This window comes from Antrostomus carolinensis, unplaced genomic scaffold (genome assembly GCF_000700745.2).
Source record: "Antrostomus carolinensis isolate BGI_N321 unplaced genomic scaffold, ASM70074v2 scaffold21612, whole genome shotgun sequence".
Taxonomy (NCBI): Eukaryota; Metazoa; Chordata; class Aves; order Caprimulgiformes; family Caprimulgidae; genus Antrostomus; species Antrostomus carolinensis.
Genome location: NW_010301878.1, coordinates 2,596 through 18,767, shown reverse-complemented (window position 1 = coordinate 18,767; position 16,172 = coordinate 2,596). Strand labels below are relative to the sequence as shown.

Sequence of the window (16,172 nt, the reverse complement as noted above, 5' to 3'; positions counted from 1 at the left end):
TGCAGCTCTCATTTTGCTGCTCTGTGAGCATTAGCAAACCTTCACTCTGTGGCTGTTAACTCCTTGCTCAGCCAGTGGGTGAGGGTGTAATGCATACCTACTGCATCTGCCATAAAAAATCACCGAGGATTAATCTGCCAGGTGAGATGCATCTGTGAGATGCAGTGGGCCTTACTCTTCCACTGAGTTGAACAGATTGGCTCACCTTCTTGCTTCATGTGCTATAAAGAATAACTGAAGCATATTCAAAATAACTATCCAGTGAGTTGTACTGGATTCACACTGTGTCATGCCGTTGCTGATGTGTGGAACTGACCCTTCACACCTCTGCAATAAATCTATCTTGTTCCTTTTCAGGGGACTCAAGATGTTTATGTGTAGAAGACCTTCATGTTTAGATTTAAGAGGAAAGCTATACTCAAAGCATTTTGCATCTGCTGTATAATCATATTGATGTTCTACAAAGCCTGGAACACCAAGTTTGCTCATTTTTTGTTCTTCTCCCTCCTCCATATATATTTCATTTTCTGAGAGAGACTAGAGTCATAACTATATATTCTTCTGTACTGAGTCTACCCTCGTACAGCGATACTTTTAAATTTCTTCCTGTAAGATCAACACAACACAGGGAGTACAGAGCATAATAATGTGTTTGAAATAGATATTGAACTTTTTCTGCTTCATTTGAGTTCTAAATTCTGCAGAGTCAGCTAGAGGGTATTTCAATATAGTTAGAAATGTGTCTTTCTAAAAAAACCCTGTACCTTAGGAAAACTTCCAAGACCTGACAGTTCCAAAAGGCTGTATTCAGGGATGCATAAAATAGTAAGTGGTCTGCTCTAACCCCAAAGTTAACCTGAACCATTTTAAAGGTGTTTTCCATGCCTTTTATAACTCTTTCTCCCTGACTCAATACACATCTGGTTCTAGTTGGCACCAAAAGACAGACATTTAAACGCAATGAAAAAAGGCTAATCTTGTATTTCTGTCTTGTTGGGAGACAGGAAGTACTAGAAATACTAGAAATCTTATAAGAAAGGCAGTTCTCCTTGGACATCCAGCCACTTTTTACATAGTCAAGTGATTTATACAGCTCAGAGAAGAATTCAAATTTTTGTGTTAGCAGAACTGACCCTCTCAACCTCCAGAAGCTCATTCATCACTAGGTAGAGGTAACTAGAAGATGCCAGAAAGGCTGCTCAGTCTAACAGCCAGCCATGAAGTTCTTGATCTTTCGCACCCTTGTTCTTTCCTCTAGAAAAATCCAATAAATGGAATAGTATTTAAACACACTTTTTGACAAGGAAAAGAAGTGGTGCATTACTCAAAATGCTAGAGAAAGAAAATAAAATCCTGTGATTCTGCCTTAATCTTTGCTTTTTCCTTAGTCAACTCCTATTACCAAGGTGGATTTGAATAAAGATAACAAAATTATAGGGACTTTGGGACATAATAAATATCTAGCAGTACTTAGTGCAATTCATCTATAGAAAACCCTATAAAGTACATTTTCCATATATGAACTAGATTCTGTTTGTGGTAGTAATATAGCCCCTTGAATATCTCTGAACAGCTGGGCTGCAAGTGCTTAAGATTTAATGAAAACCAATGGGAATGAGCTCATGAAGTTACTTTAAAATCACACATGGGTTTTCAGTGGCTTAAACACTTTTGAACATTCAACCCATGAGCCACTTCTACAATGATACTGCAAGGTGATGCATATGCACTTAACGTCTTCTTTCATGAAACGAAATCCTGAAACCAAAGCTTGCACATGGCTACAAGGAAAGGCTCACAGTGAATTTAGAAATCAAACATCCCTGCACGCATTTTCATGCTCAGACCATGCTTTTCTTTATGACCTTACTATATGCACAGTAAAAGGCATGCCTACCAGTGACCAGTGATGTTTCACAAGTCTTATCTTCTCAGCAGGTTCTGCTGGCATCCTTGTGGCAGAACAGAACTCACAGAATGTATTGGTGCTAATGGAAGAACACGTTAATATTTTAAGTAGGTGAAAAACAATTTGTGAAGAATGTGTTCATTTACCTTTTTGATCTTCTTTTTTTCCTTCCAATGCTGATGCTTTCTCTGATGAAGTACCATTATCTCCACTGGCTTTTACCAAATTTTCTTCCTGTATTGTTTCTTCACCAATGGCTATGGTGTGTCCATTTGAAGTTTCAAAATTTACTGTTACATCACCATCTGAAATAAAAATTAAAAAGCTATTGTCTAGTTTAACTGCTTCCTTAGCACCCACTGACAACACAAAGCATTCCTCTGCTTTCAAGTTTCCACGGAAGCAAAGCAGAAAGACTTACTGAGAAGTGGAACATCGGGCTGCAGATCTGCTCTGAAAAGTAATGCTGTAAAGGAACTCTATAGGCTTCCATGTTCTTTGGGTGGACACCTCTGCAATAGTGGGTCTGGAAGTACACGTGGGTTTTCAGGTCCAGCTTCGTGCCTGTACACATTAGCATCCCGTTCTCCTCCTCCCTGCATCTTGGTTTACACAGCAGAGAAATGTGTGCACGGACCACAACGGAGCTGCAACACGTTCCAACAGGCCCCAAATCTGGACAATTAGGGGCCAGAATTGTAGGACTACTGTGGTGGATCCCAGTAGGTAAATCAGCCAAGAATTCAGACAGAAGTTCTCAGAATATGTGTGCCCAGTTAATGAATAAAATAGGTCACAAAGACATTATCCAGTCTTAAGAACCAAGGTGAGATCTTCCTGTATCACATATCATACCACTACTAAATTCTGCAAGTCAAATTCTTTCCCAGCTCTGATGATATTTTACTCACTTACCCAGACTACCTCAGCTACGAGGTTTTTTTTAATCCTGATAATACTGAAAATACTTCTTTCTCTTCCCTATTTGTCTCTATAGTCCTGAAAAATGCTACATACTCTTGTTGGCTCACAGCCTTCTCTCTTCCCTTATTTACTGATTTCTCTTCTCTGTTCCATGCATTTTAAAATTGCTGCTGATTTTCTTCTGTGGTAATTTCTAAGGCTTCTTATCTTTATGTTGCTCACACCTCACCTGCAGTTCACGTAGACTATTGCTTTCCTTCTGCAGGATTCTCTCGCTGTCCATCCAAAAATTATGCAAATCTACGTGGTGTCTCTTCTGGTTCCTCCTGTTGTTTTCTTCATTCATTGTCATAATTCCACTCTCTTCTCCTCCTCTTCCTTGCCGTGGGGGCTATTAGACTTGGATGCTTCACAGTTCCTTGGTTTCAACACAATTATGCAGCCCCTCTCTTACCACTCTGGGCTACCCCATGGGTTAAGCTGATGGCTTCACTCTTGCTCACACACTAACTTCAACTTGATGAGTAAAAACTAAGTTCTGCCTTTTTAACCTTGCCTCAGTCACTGTGGCTGACAGTTGCACAAGGCCTCCTTCTTACCTTACTGCAACATTCAGTTTCTTCAGCTTCTTTCTTACAGATGTTCATAAATTCATTTTTCCCTCTGCCTCCGTATGTGGCATTCCCACTTCTTACCCATGTCATGGTTCTGCAAACACCTCCTGCCTCCAAGTGGCTCTTGCCAATTTCCACTTCATCATCTCATGTGAAACAGTCACTTCTTCACATTTCTTACCTCTCAGATTTTAAGACTCCATGTAATTTCCCCATCTAGCTTTTGTCTTCACAGAAATTACTTCTAACTACCTTCACACTGCTCAATCACTGTTTTTTCTGTATTTCTTTTTTTAGCACCTTCAAACCAATCCTCTATTCTTTCAAACTGCTCCTTAAAAACAGTAGTTTTCATCGGACAGGAAGCACAACATGATGAAGGCAACACAGACCAGATTGACAGCTGCCTTAAGATGGGAGGAAGGGGAGAAAATTGGTCATCTTTACATCCTTTTCTCACTTTGCGCAATCTCCATAAGGGATCCAAAATCCTATCCCCTTTTAAGAGTGGAACAGAGGGTCAGGGACACTGATGACCAAAGCATACATACTTTCAGCACAAATGATAGTATCTATCTTCGTGATAGTATCTATCTTCAGACTGCTTGTAACCAACCTGAAATGTCAACACATTTCATTAACTGTCCCAGCAATTTACAACCATCAAAGGACAAAGTCAGGCAGCTCCCCAGTAAAGCAGGTAGCAAACAAATGTAACAAATTCACAGACTGACAAATTGCAGTATGGAGAGTTTGCATTTCTTGTTGTAAGTCTAAGACAGTGGCAGAGACAAGTTCAGAAGCCAGCTATGCTGAATGTCATAGTCTGGTAATTAGTAAAACACTGTAAAGACAAGTGATGTCACATGTCAACAAACAAGCCCTTTACTTCTAAATATCAATGTGTACGATACTAACCATACATATTGATACTTTCATGATTCTTCAGCTCAGGCAGAGTAACACAATTTCTAGGAGGAAAATAGTTCTGGAAATCATAGAGTTCTTGGACTCATCATTCTATGATGAATGGTTTAATTTTAAGCTACAGAAAATTATTTTACTCACTTTTATTTGATCTAGATTTACAGAAGATCAAGAGTATTAGAAATAATACCACTAGAAACATAACCAAATGTAGCACAGAGGTGTTAACCATGGTCTACTCATGCTTTTCGAAATACAAGTTCTGGTTAATACCAATTACTAAACCTTGCAGCATTTTGAAACAAGTGACATCTTCCTCACAGTTTTATGGTTGTGCCATTTGTGAATGTGGTCTGTGTGACAGTGGTGGGATCTGTATAATCCCAGCATTGGTACTTTTAGATACCTGAAATGGCAGCTATTGATTTGCTTAGGATCCCAAAGACCCTAATTTTTCAGACAAAATTTCTCATATTATCCTCCATATACTTCAGACAGCAGACCTGGACTCAAAAAATAGGTTAATCACTAACTCAAAAAAAATCTGGCAAACAGTAAGTAGGAACCACAGGAGTCACATTATTTACGGGGAGCACCAAAGTACTTAAGGATATGACCAGAAATCAGATGGTGTAACTATGGCAGGAGCAGCTACAGAACACAAATCTCCCAACTCTTAACTTTAGTTCTTTGTTAGCTGTCTCAAACAACCTCTCACACTCCTCAGCTTTGTCTCCTCACACCTATTTATACTACATGGAAACAATGCATTAGTGGCTTTATCATCCATGTTTAGCACTTAGGATCTAAATTCTAGGTAACATGTTATCACCTTGCTCGGGCATTTCCTTCAGCACTCCCCTTCTTATCAGCTCCTCTCTGCTTTGTCTTGTCGAAATCTTCCTTTCCAACACTAAAGAAAAAGCACAGTTAAGAATAGATTTATTCTCATACTGCTGATGCTGATGTAGGAAAAGATTGTTATTTTAAAGAAACCCTGAGAAACCTTGTTTCCTCTGATTCTGCAGGAGAAGTGGTCTGGGTTTTCACGGACACTCTCTGCAAATATTCTCCAATGGTTTCAGGCACAGAAGCAGGGGATTGATCTGATCCAATGCCTTCAGCTGAGTGAGGCTCCATGAGGCCTCCTCTACAGTCAACGGAAAAAGGTACTTCCCAAGTGATATCAAACTCATCCTAGCATATGCATTTAATATTTAAGAGCACCTCTTTACCACTGACTGGGGTAAGTAGCTCAGCTGGAGATATCTCCATCTGCTTTGTAGATATTTTGAGTTGGGAGAGACAAATCCAGCCTAGAGCAGCCTTTATGACATGCTAACTGGTTTAAATGAAAAAAAATAACCTAAAACAGAAGCTAGAAAGTTGTGTGCTAAAAGGGAACAACATCCTCATCCAGGCTGATTTGCTTTCATGGAAAAAAATGCAGCATCCTGTTTTTAGCTAAAAAACCCCAAAGCATACAACACACAAAAACAGACTGCGACATGAAGCATTTTAATTATTATGTTTATTTTCCATGGGAAAAATGCTAAATAGTTTTATAGGGAAAAGCATTTACAGATGGCAAAACAGAGTAACTCCCCACTCCACACCACCCCGAAACCAATACAATTTTGCTTAGTGGTCTGGGAAGCCACTGAAACGATTTGTGGAACCATGGTGCACGGGCCATAAAATGTGAGCATCACTTGTAAAACCCTGTCTTCACTGTTAGGAGAAGTTAATCTCTCATCCTGATTCTGTTTACATATGGACATCAAAACCCAAGTGATGTTTGGAGCTCAAGCTGAGGGCATATGGCAAAGCTTCAACCATACTGGACTTCATCCTATTAATGCTGTGGGATAGGGTTATTTATCTCATCAACTAATTCAAACACTCTGGTAATCCCATTACTCTCTAGGGCCAGTCTAATTGCTGTATGCAGATTAAATACTGCAAGAAGTATTCTCAATCTCACTTGCATCAGCCCAGCTGGAGTGAACAGCCATACAGTGAAGTGATGGCTCCCGTGAAGGCAGGGCAAGGGGCAGTTTGGCTTTTCTTAGAAATTTACCCTCCATGTGTAGCCAGACTGGTTGAATTCAGGTGCCTGAAGGCATCACTGCTCATGGCTTCCCACTCCCCACCTCTGCCAGGGAAGGGGACGGTTGAACAGAAGATGAAGCAGATCCTGCGCTTCTCAGACTTATAGCACCAGGTTTATTTCTCACGCTGCAAAGTGAGGGGATTCAGCCACTGCTTCACATGGGATGCATTACCCTGCCAAAAAAGCACCAACTCCTGGCAGAAGAACCGGGGTCAGTAACCACTTTGACTGGCCCAGTTCAAGCTGCCTGTGAGATCAACAGCTTGTGAATGCAAACAGGACTGGTGCAAGAACATTTAAGTCTGTGTTTATAAACTCAAGTAATTTGTGGGATCTGTCCATTAAAGGTCAAATGTTCACAGAGTTTAAATCACATGTGACAGTAAAAAGGAGCCCGTGAGTGTGGCTGCAGACACCCTATATAAGCCAGCCTCCTTGGGGACTGTGTGGCAGCCCCAACTCAGGCTAGACTGCCTTGGGTTCCAGTCCTAAATTCTGCAGGAGCTCTTCTAAATTTTCTCCATTAGCTTTTAAAGTACATGCCCTGCAGCTGTGTGTCACACGTTACTGGCATGGCAAACAAAGCACAGGAGCGTTCCCTATTCTTGCAAACAGTTTTTCATGTAGGTGAACATACATATTCTCATATTATTATTTCAGCTTTACAAGTATTATTTACTTCCTACTATTTTTTTCCTCTCTGCTTCCTTTTTACATCTGTTTTCTTGGGGACAGTGAAATAAAATGAATGATCTCTCATATATTTATTTGTGGGACTTAATCCAATACCACTTGAAAACAATGATGCTCTTTCTTTCCATCAAGAACACTGAATAAGACCCTCCACAAACATCTCTCTCTAGTTTCCAGGATGATGTGTTTTTTCAGTTCTACAATACTGAATTAACTCAAAGTAATTATCATGGAAAACGTGAATTGGCATTAAAATACGTTAACTCCTTATACTTTCACTGGAAGATCTCAATGCATTTTATTATCATTACACAGGTTTCGTAACATCCCCTAGACATAAATATCTCCACTTCAGGAGAAAGATTAGAAAACTTATGAACAAATAAAAAGCTTAAGCCTCAATCCTTTATCATCTAAAATGCTAGCTATGAGTGGTATTTTTATTTAAACTGATTAAACTCGCTTAATGAAAAGCTAATTTATTTAAAATATTATTTGGCCCACGGAAAAAACATTAGAAATCATGCTAGTATTCGAGTATCATAATTTTAATTCGTACAAAGGAAAAGGCAGAATTTAATTTTAATAACTTTAATTTTAAAGTGACCAATAAGATGACCCTTTGTATAAGAGGAATGAGTAGCCTGTCTACTTATGAACATATACTGGGTGCTATTTAGCCAGGGTAGACTCATCATTATAATTTATTGCTTATTACAGACCTTGGACTACACAATTCAATTCACATTTACACAGTCAAGTACTTTGATTATCACAGCCCAACGGCACTGAGCTTTAAGGGTCTCAAACTACTCAGCTGAGCTAATCACATTTGACTACTGTTACGTTTCAGCAAACTCTCTTCAAATAAGAGTTATAAAGTCAAGCGTTTGGAGGTCAGGAAAAGTTTGAATGAAGTCTGATGGGTATGCCAATGATACAGCTTTTATTTGCTTGTTATATATTTTATCTTTGCCACCCCTGCCTCATTTAGGATACAGAGAGCACTGTGTTAAATGAGCTGTTCCTTTGCCTAACCTTTTTAACCTTACCTTTCAATCTGGGGCCCAGACTTCATTTGAGGAACAACCTAAACCTTCACTCGAACAGAAAACTCTTAAGTTTTCCCAAATGTCACCCCAGCAGTTGAGTGAACCAAAGACAACATGGTTTTCTCCTTGATGCCTATGTGGGCTATGCAAAGGTGTTATCACCACTGTATAGACAGGCACAGAAAGATTAAGCCATATTATCGAACATGCTGATATTTGTTAAGTGTTTAATTTGAGGTACCTTTTCAGGTGTAATTTCCCACATTAAAGCTGTGATAAATCAATCAACCAAACAAACAAAACAATCCAAAGCACAGGACTTCTAGTTGAATTGCCAACTTATGGTTCAAAATATTTCATCAACAGAAGTGAAGCTATGAGCAGTGCCCATCTGCTGCTGAGTTAAGGGCATAGACAACTGTAGAAACAGTTATCATCTACCGGAACCACCTGGGATGAGTATCACTATTTGTCACCTTAGAAATAGTTCAGTCTTCTGAATTCAGTACAGGGAGAGGACTATGGTGTGGTGCTTCCACCACCGTCCCACTTGGCATGTTCCCTCTTCTCACCACCTCTGACATGACTTCATCATCTGGGTCTTTCCCTGTCACTTGAAGAACTTTAAAGTTCTTATCTTTGGTTTCCAGATCTGCCTCTCTTCTCTTCCTTCTTCTAGTAGAATTTGCCACAATATGCTACCCATTTGCTTCTCCCATAAGCATGCCTTTATCTCTCTATTCCTGCAGATCATAATTTTTGCAGTCTCTGATCTTACCTTCCTCACTCAGGACTAGTACTATCCTGAAACAAATATATGATAGATACTGTTAGCTGTACCACCATCACATGGACATCCTTAAGGTGAGTGACCAGTTGATCTTATTACTACAAATAATTTCTGTCATATGTGTATATAATAACATGTGTACATAAATATATATCTGAGAATATATATATCTTAACACGTCTGTGGTATATATGATATATATATGTGCATATACTAAAGTGCGAACATATAGAACATTTCAACATCAACATATTGTTTATAATATTAAGCAATAATAAAATGGATATAACAATTTCTCCATCTGGGTACACGTACGTACTGAGATCGATTACACAAACAAGTCAGTCCTGACTGTGAGTGTAATTTGTTCTCAACCCTGGCCTGCTGAGGGCTGAGGTGAGTTGTACTCCACTCAGACATCATAGAATGGTTTGGGTTGGAAGGGGTCTTTAAAGGCCATCTAGTCCAAGCCCCCAGCAGTAAGCAGGGGCATCTTCAACTAGATCAGGTTGCTCAGAGCCCCATTCAGCCTGACCTTGAATGTTTCCAGGATGGGGCTTCTTCCACCTCTCTGGGAAACTGGTTCCACCACCCTCATTGTAAAAAATTTCTTCCTTACATCTAGTCTAAATCTACCCTCTTTTAGTTTAAAACCATTACTCTTGTCCTATCGCTACAGGCCCTGCTAAAAAAGCTTGTCCACATCTTTCTTACAGGCCCCCTTTAAGTATTGAAAGGTTGCAATAAAGTCTCCCCAGAGCCTTCTCTTCAACAACCTCAACTCTTTCAGCCTTTCTCCATAGGAGAGGTATTCCAACCCTCTGATCATCTCACTAATAATCAGAACAGTTTACCTCAAAAAGCAGTTTCCATCCCTCCTGACCCTCTCAAAAGAGACTGCTTAGTGATATTCAGCAGCTACAAACCTTACGCAGTCTTAAAACCCATTCTCTTGACTTAGAGTGCTGTGAGATTCTGGATATTCTCCAGTCTTTAGTTTTGCTCTTCCAAGAGAAGCTTGAGAGAATTCCATTTTTTAAATTTTTTCCTGACCTAGTAAGAACTAAAACTGCCTTTTGCTCCCTGTCTGCGCATCCTCTCGCAGCGGAGCTTTCAAGTGGCATCTACTTTGTGCCAAGATACAAACTGCTGCTTTCTTTTCTTTCACAGCAAAACACGGCAGAGGGGAGAAACCCTTGAGATGTTGCCATTTTCTGTTTGTTTTTACTTAATTTTCAAAGGATACAACCAGTGCCCAGAGAATAGATTTTCTGAGATACAGCATGGAAAGTATGTTGCTAAAGAAAAAAATTCCAACCAGCATTCCCATACTGGCACAAATATTTCCACATCTAGTCTTCCATCTTCTTTTGATGTTTGTGGTATTTGCTGTTTATGAACATCTTTCAGTTGCTAGCATGAGAGAGTCACGTGAGATTTTGTCAAAGCACTGCATGGTACATGCCATGGCAAAGCTGTAGCAAGAACCTATTTCAAAAAGCCTATTGAAAACCCAGATAAAGCAATGAGTTCTTTCCAATAGCCTGCATTCTGTCTTAGAAGGAACTCTTTCTTCAGCTGCATATAGATTTATCAAGTTGTAGCTCTGTTAAGAGAACAGGCAATAAATGTGACCATCATCATACTGTCTCTCACGATCTCAGCCCAGGAAATCATCTTCCTGCATGTAAGATGCATGCACGCACATGTACATACATGTACCCTGTTCTGTAATGTAAATACAACTCTGATTGAGTAGTCTGAGGAAGAGGATTTCCTGAAGGATTTTATTTTGTATGGATGTTTCCCTATTTCTTTTGTAAGCTGGATAAGCAACATTCTTCTGCTGTGTCAGTTAGCACACAGAAAAGGGCAACTTGCCGAGTAAATGCATCTTCTCATTCTCCATTGGTCCTGAGTCTGTTTCCTCAAGAAATACGGGGATAACATTTTGTAAGTCCCACCCCCCCACACTAAACTACCATCTGAGGCAGGATGAATGCAATCCAACCTATTTTTCATTTCAAATTCCAGCCTCACAGGAAGCACATATACAAACATAAGTGATTCCATACCTTACATATACCTCCCTATAGTTCTGGGGCTTCCTGACAGCAAAGCAGTCCTCAAGCATATAAAGACATGCTTTCACTGCAAGCTAACCCGATTTGCACTGAAAAGTTATAGCTTATTTATGGTGCAGCTGGGGCTGGCACCCTGTCTGTTTCTGAGATTTCTGGGGACACAACCCCTTACAGCTAGTGCAGTAGAACAGTACAATTTATCCCTATTATTCTCTATATGGAAATACCTGGAGACGTCATCTGCATTCCTGGCCAAGACAGAGGAGGAACTGCAGGAGGGCACTGGAAGTCAACACATTTGTGACTTACTCTGCTACACTCCTATGAGGACTATCAGTACTACTGCTGGGCAACCACCATGAATGAAAGGTATGTCAGCCACATACAGCCACAACAGGCTGCTGGCATAGGTCAGAAAGTACAGTCAGGCTTGGGAGAAAACATCTATCTTGTATACAGATAGGAGGGTAAACAACAATAAGCAAGACTACAATAAACAACCCAAGCAAGACTACACACTATATTTGCTTGAAGATATGCTCTGCATCTGATTATTCCACTCTGTGGACACTACTCAATACGTAGATACGTTTTTCTTTCTCAACATAAAAGCTCTGGGAACTGCCACTTTTGTATAGCCAAATGCCTGAATTTGTAGCTTACATCTTACAGAGTCACAAAGGGTAAAACTCTCTGTGAAACTTAGGGTGGAAATAACTTGGGAACCTTTCATTTATTTTTAGAACTCTTACAACTCATGTAATCCAGATTTACTTTCTTTTCATCCTCCCAGCTTAGAGAGCCAGTCTTGCTATTTTTGAGGTGAAAGTCAAGATTTTCAGATATTAGATAATTCCTAGAGTTTCACTTTAAGGGACAAAAACAGTACTAAATATTGTGGTGGTTGACAAAATGCATGTAAACTGCCACACAGGAATACAAGTTAATACACTGAATGCACAGAATAATACAAAAGTTTTGAAAACCTGAAATTAATTCCCCATGTCACCATGTTTGTATAATTCCACCCAAATAAATAAAATTTTACAGTGTAGCAGGATGGATAAGCAGAACCTTATTAAAAATAGACCATGCATACTCCCTAGAGAAAAAATTAGGAAAAAAAAAAAAATCAATCTAATGAATAATGAAAAAATATCAGAAGTTCTCAAACTTCCTGTATAACATCTAGAGTTCTGTTCACCAAGACATGCATTAAATTTTGCATATTTACAAACTATATAGGCACTTAAATATGTAGTTTACATAATTCAGAGTATTAGAATGGTTTTGTGTTTTATTAGCTGGGTTACATTACTTTATTAAATATTATAGTTGTCTTTACTGTATAAAATCTTGGTATGTTCTACATGGCTATGTAGCAGGATGCTAGCTAAACAATGAAGTAAAAAATTACGGGTTTTTCAGGATAATTTAAAAGTCTATATAGAAGACAATACTTCTAGATACACAAGATACACTAAGTACTTAGTGAATCAATTGCATTAGTTGCCTTTTTTTTTGCCACAAAGGAATATTAAATGTAAAGTCTTGTGACTGGACTTACAGCAGGGATTTCAGTTAGCCAAATAGAAGACAATACTTCTAGATACACAAGATATATTAAGTACTTAGTGAATCAATTACATTAGTTGCCTTTTTTGCCACAAAGGACTATTAAATGTAAAATCTTGTGTCTGGACTTACAGCAGGGATTTCAGTTAGCCAGCTAAGTGTTACCTCCTCCTGCACTGAACTTTTCCCATTCTCTATACCATTTACAGAGACACTTAATTGTGCAGATAATTACCTTCCACTTTTCAATACATAATTATATATAAACAGGTATTCAATTGACCAGAAGAGCTCCCATTTATATGATCTATGGACTATACTTACCTCTCATCATCAACTCTGTTCCTCTTCCAGTTTGCAGAGCAAATTCTACTAAGTTTTATGGATTTCTGCACACTGGTGCTCTCCATTTTCAAGAAAAGACTGATCACAAAATAAAGCTTTAACTTTGGAAAAAAAAGACAAGGGGGTCTATATCACTCTTTTCACTTCCAGACCTGAAAGGCAGTGTTGCAAAACTACAGCTGAAATGAAAAAAATCAGGTTGTCTAAATTTTAATAAGTCATCCAAAAGAATGGCTGTTTTTTCTCTCTGCTTCGGTGTGCTTTATTGATAGTAATCACAATGCTAGGACACAAATCCTAGTGGCAACCTTCGCAGAGGAGTAAAACCTACTACCTCTTGTTATGCTTTGCTGGTTTTTAGCTGGATCAGGTTTGTGATCTGCTCATCACAGGAGGCAGTGGAAGTAAACAGACACAGCTGAGAGAACTGGGAAGACAAATTATCACTTGAAAACTAGTTTGGAGGTAGTTAAGATGCATGCTGCTTCCCAACAGTTACCTCTTTCTTAAGAGTAATAAATACAGCTATGCACTGAGAGCACAGAGTGGCAAAATCAAACTCAGAATGCAGAACGTTATACGTACTCTGCTGTAATGTTAATAGTGGTCTAGGTATATAAATGCAGCAGGGTTCAGGGAGAGAAATAATCACCCTTATCACCAACTAGTGTAGCTGTATAGCACTTGAAAAAGGTATTTTGTGACTCAAAGTGTCTATTTGTATCTATAGCATAATTTGAAAGCTTGATTCTTATTGCAGTTCTGAAATTATTTAGTATTTTCTCTCCATTACACCTGGTATTAGGCATCTCCATTTTTCAGGTGCTCACCTTGAGATAAATTGTCCTGAATAACTCCATCTGAAGTCAGTACCAATGGGAACTGTGGGTTCTCCACACCCCTGAAAGAACTTGAGGGACCACACCATCATAACCAAGACAGGAAAATTTAGTACGAGCAAGGAACTAAGTAGGTACTTTTGGAAATGCTGACCTTAATTTCTTTGTGCCTAACTTCCTCCTTTTGTAAAAGAAATGTGAACATGTGCCTTGCTTTGGTATTACAAGAATTGATGTGTTATGCTTGTAAGACTACACTGAGGCCCTCTAAAGAAAGACAGTATAATGTAAGAAATACTGTATCTAACATGAATTTACCAGATACATACTTATGTAAAAAATAACTGCAAAATGACACATGCATTATTATTTAATGGCATAATAATTTAACATATGCTAATATGTTGAGACAGTTTGGAGAATCTCTGTATACATAGCTTATGAATAGTGATTGTTCTCAAGAATTCACTGCATAAAAAAATCACATACCTGTCCAACAGTAGCTGCAGAACATTCAGGAGTCATTAACTAGAAATAACTTTGCTCTGGCAATATGATAAAAGGTAACTGGAAGCAATGAAGGAGATATCAGACTTAGGGGATTTCTTTTAGTTTCAGTAGTGGAAGAAATTGTGAGGTAGAGAAGAATTTGAAGATCTCAGAATGATTATCCAAAACTTCAGCTGGTATCTGGAGTGATGAAGATACCAGAGAAGACGGCTTCTTTTTGCCTTTTGTGTAAATAAAGCATGTTTTATAAGTTACACTGAAAAACCATGGAGTTCCTTGCTGTAATTGTCAGGGGTTGCTACAGGTTTAAAATGTCAAGCTGCGTACTCCTAAGAGTTCAGGAGAGCCTACTGAGGACACTTTAGGAGCTGAGTATTGCTTTATCGCCTAGAGCCATAGAAGACAGGGGACAGAGGGCATGCACTGTGGTAATGAATATGAAGTACTCATAAGTGCCCCCTGGACTCTGATCAGACTCAAGTTTAGAAAAGCACAGCATCAAATGTCTGAATCCCAAAACAGAAGTTTGGGATTTTTCTGGAGAAAGCTTGGCTAGAGCTGTGACATAGAGAGACACATACACATATATGCAGGGTGGTATTCAGTTTCCTAAACGTGGGTATCTACAAGACACTTGAGATGCCCCAAGATTTTTGAGATGTCTGCACAGGGATGGCAAATATGATGCAGAACCTTCTGAGAGAGCAGTCAGGACATCCCAGAGCATCTCAGGTGGACCAAGCAACTGTGTATAGCCAACTGAATCCCAGCCCTCAATCTTCCTCTTTTTCAGAAGGCATATAATTCAATCACAGCATTTTATTCCAGACCATTCTTCAAGCCTTGCCAATGGGGGAGTGAAAGAGCAGAGCAGCCTGTCTGAAGGCAGTTGTCACAGAGCTGATCCTCGTTCTTCTGCTGGGCACGGTCACGTCTGCTTCTCCCCTCTGAATAGACCAAACTTCTGTCCCCATAAAGGCAAGGTTTGTTTTATAATCCAAGTCACTGACTATTAAGAAGACATAGAGACATTTCCAACATATTTGAGGATATGTAATATGGAGCTTAGAGTTTCTTAGTTTTTTTTTTTAAAAAATAAAAAGAGTACTGTCAACATCAAAAGAATAGCATATATAATGTCTAATAAACAAAATGCATATTTTTGGTGACAGGTTCAGGACAGAAACTGAACAAGGTTAGGTTTTCCCTTGCTAAAGATCAGACTGTTTTCCTGTATGTCAAATACTGTGCCTAAATAGTCCCGGACATCTAACAAGCTCCAAGAGCTTTTCAAATATTACTCTGCAAAGCCATCACAGCGTTTTCTACCATTGGCCACCAAAGGGCCACAGACATACCTGCTGACGTTTCTCTGAATTTGTCACTAGTCTTCTTCTTTCGCCATTTCCAAGGTTTAAAGATTTTGCCGATGGTGGAGAGTTTGCCTTTCCTCTTGAAGGGGGGAGTTTGGGATCCTGGGGCTGGTCCATCTGAGTTAGTGATTGAAGCCTTATCCAAACCATCAACTGTATAAACAAGAAAAGTAAAGGTAACTGAAGGATGGAAAACAAAGTGGTACCCAACAGCTAAACTCCTCCACTACCAGCTTGCAGGAGGCTGTGTGTGGGTCCACGTTTTTCCTGTTCCAGAAGGCAGCCAAGAGGCATTAGACTGCACCTTGTGGTCACACAAGCCAGTCCCCACCGCAGCTAGCCCTGGGCTGCACTGCTGCTCAGCACCTCAGAGGCAGCAGGACAGAACTTGCTTCTCTCCACGTGCATCTGGCAGGTCTGTCCA

General features: G+C 39.4%; 1 protein-coding gene across 1 annotated transcript in view; it reads right to left on the bottom strand.

The window, feature by feature from the left end:
* PHACTR2 (phosphatase and actin regulator 2) overlaps positions 1-15,928 on the bottom strand; it is a gene marked incomplete at both ends in the record, with an annotated part of 44,826 nt that extends 28,898 nt beyond the window's left edge. Inside the window, 3 exons of the mRNA XM_010163644.2 lie at positions 2,056-2,214; positions 5,207-5,287; positions 15,734-15,928. Coding sequence (XP_010161946.2) covers positions 2,056-2,214; positions 5,207-5,287; positions 15,734-15,928 — 435 coding nt within the window. The remainder of the gene's footprint in view (positions 1-2,055; positions 2,215-5,206; positions 5,288-15,733) is intronic.
* Positions 15,929-16,172: the final 244 nt, after the last annotated feature.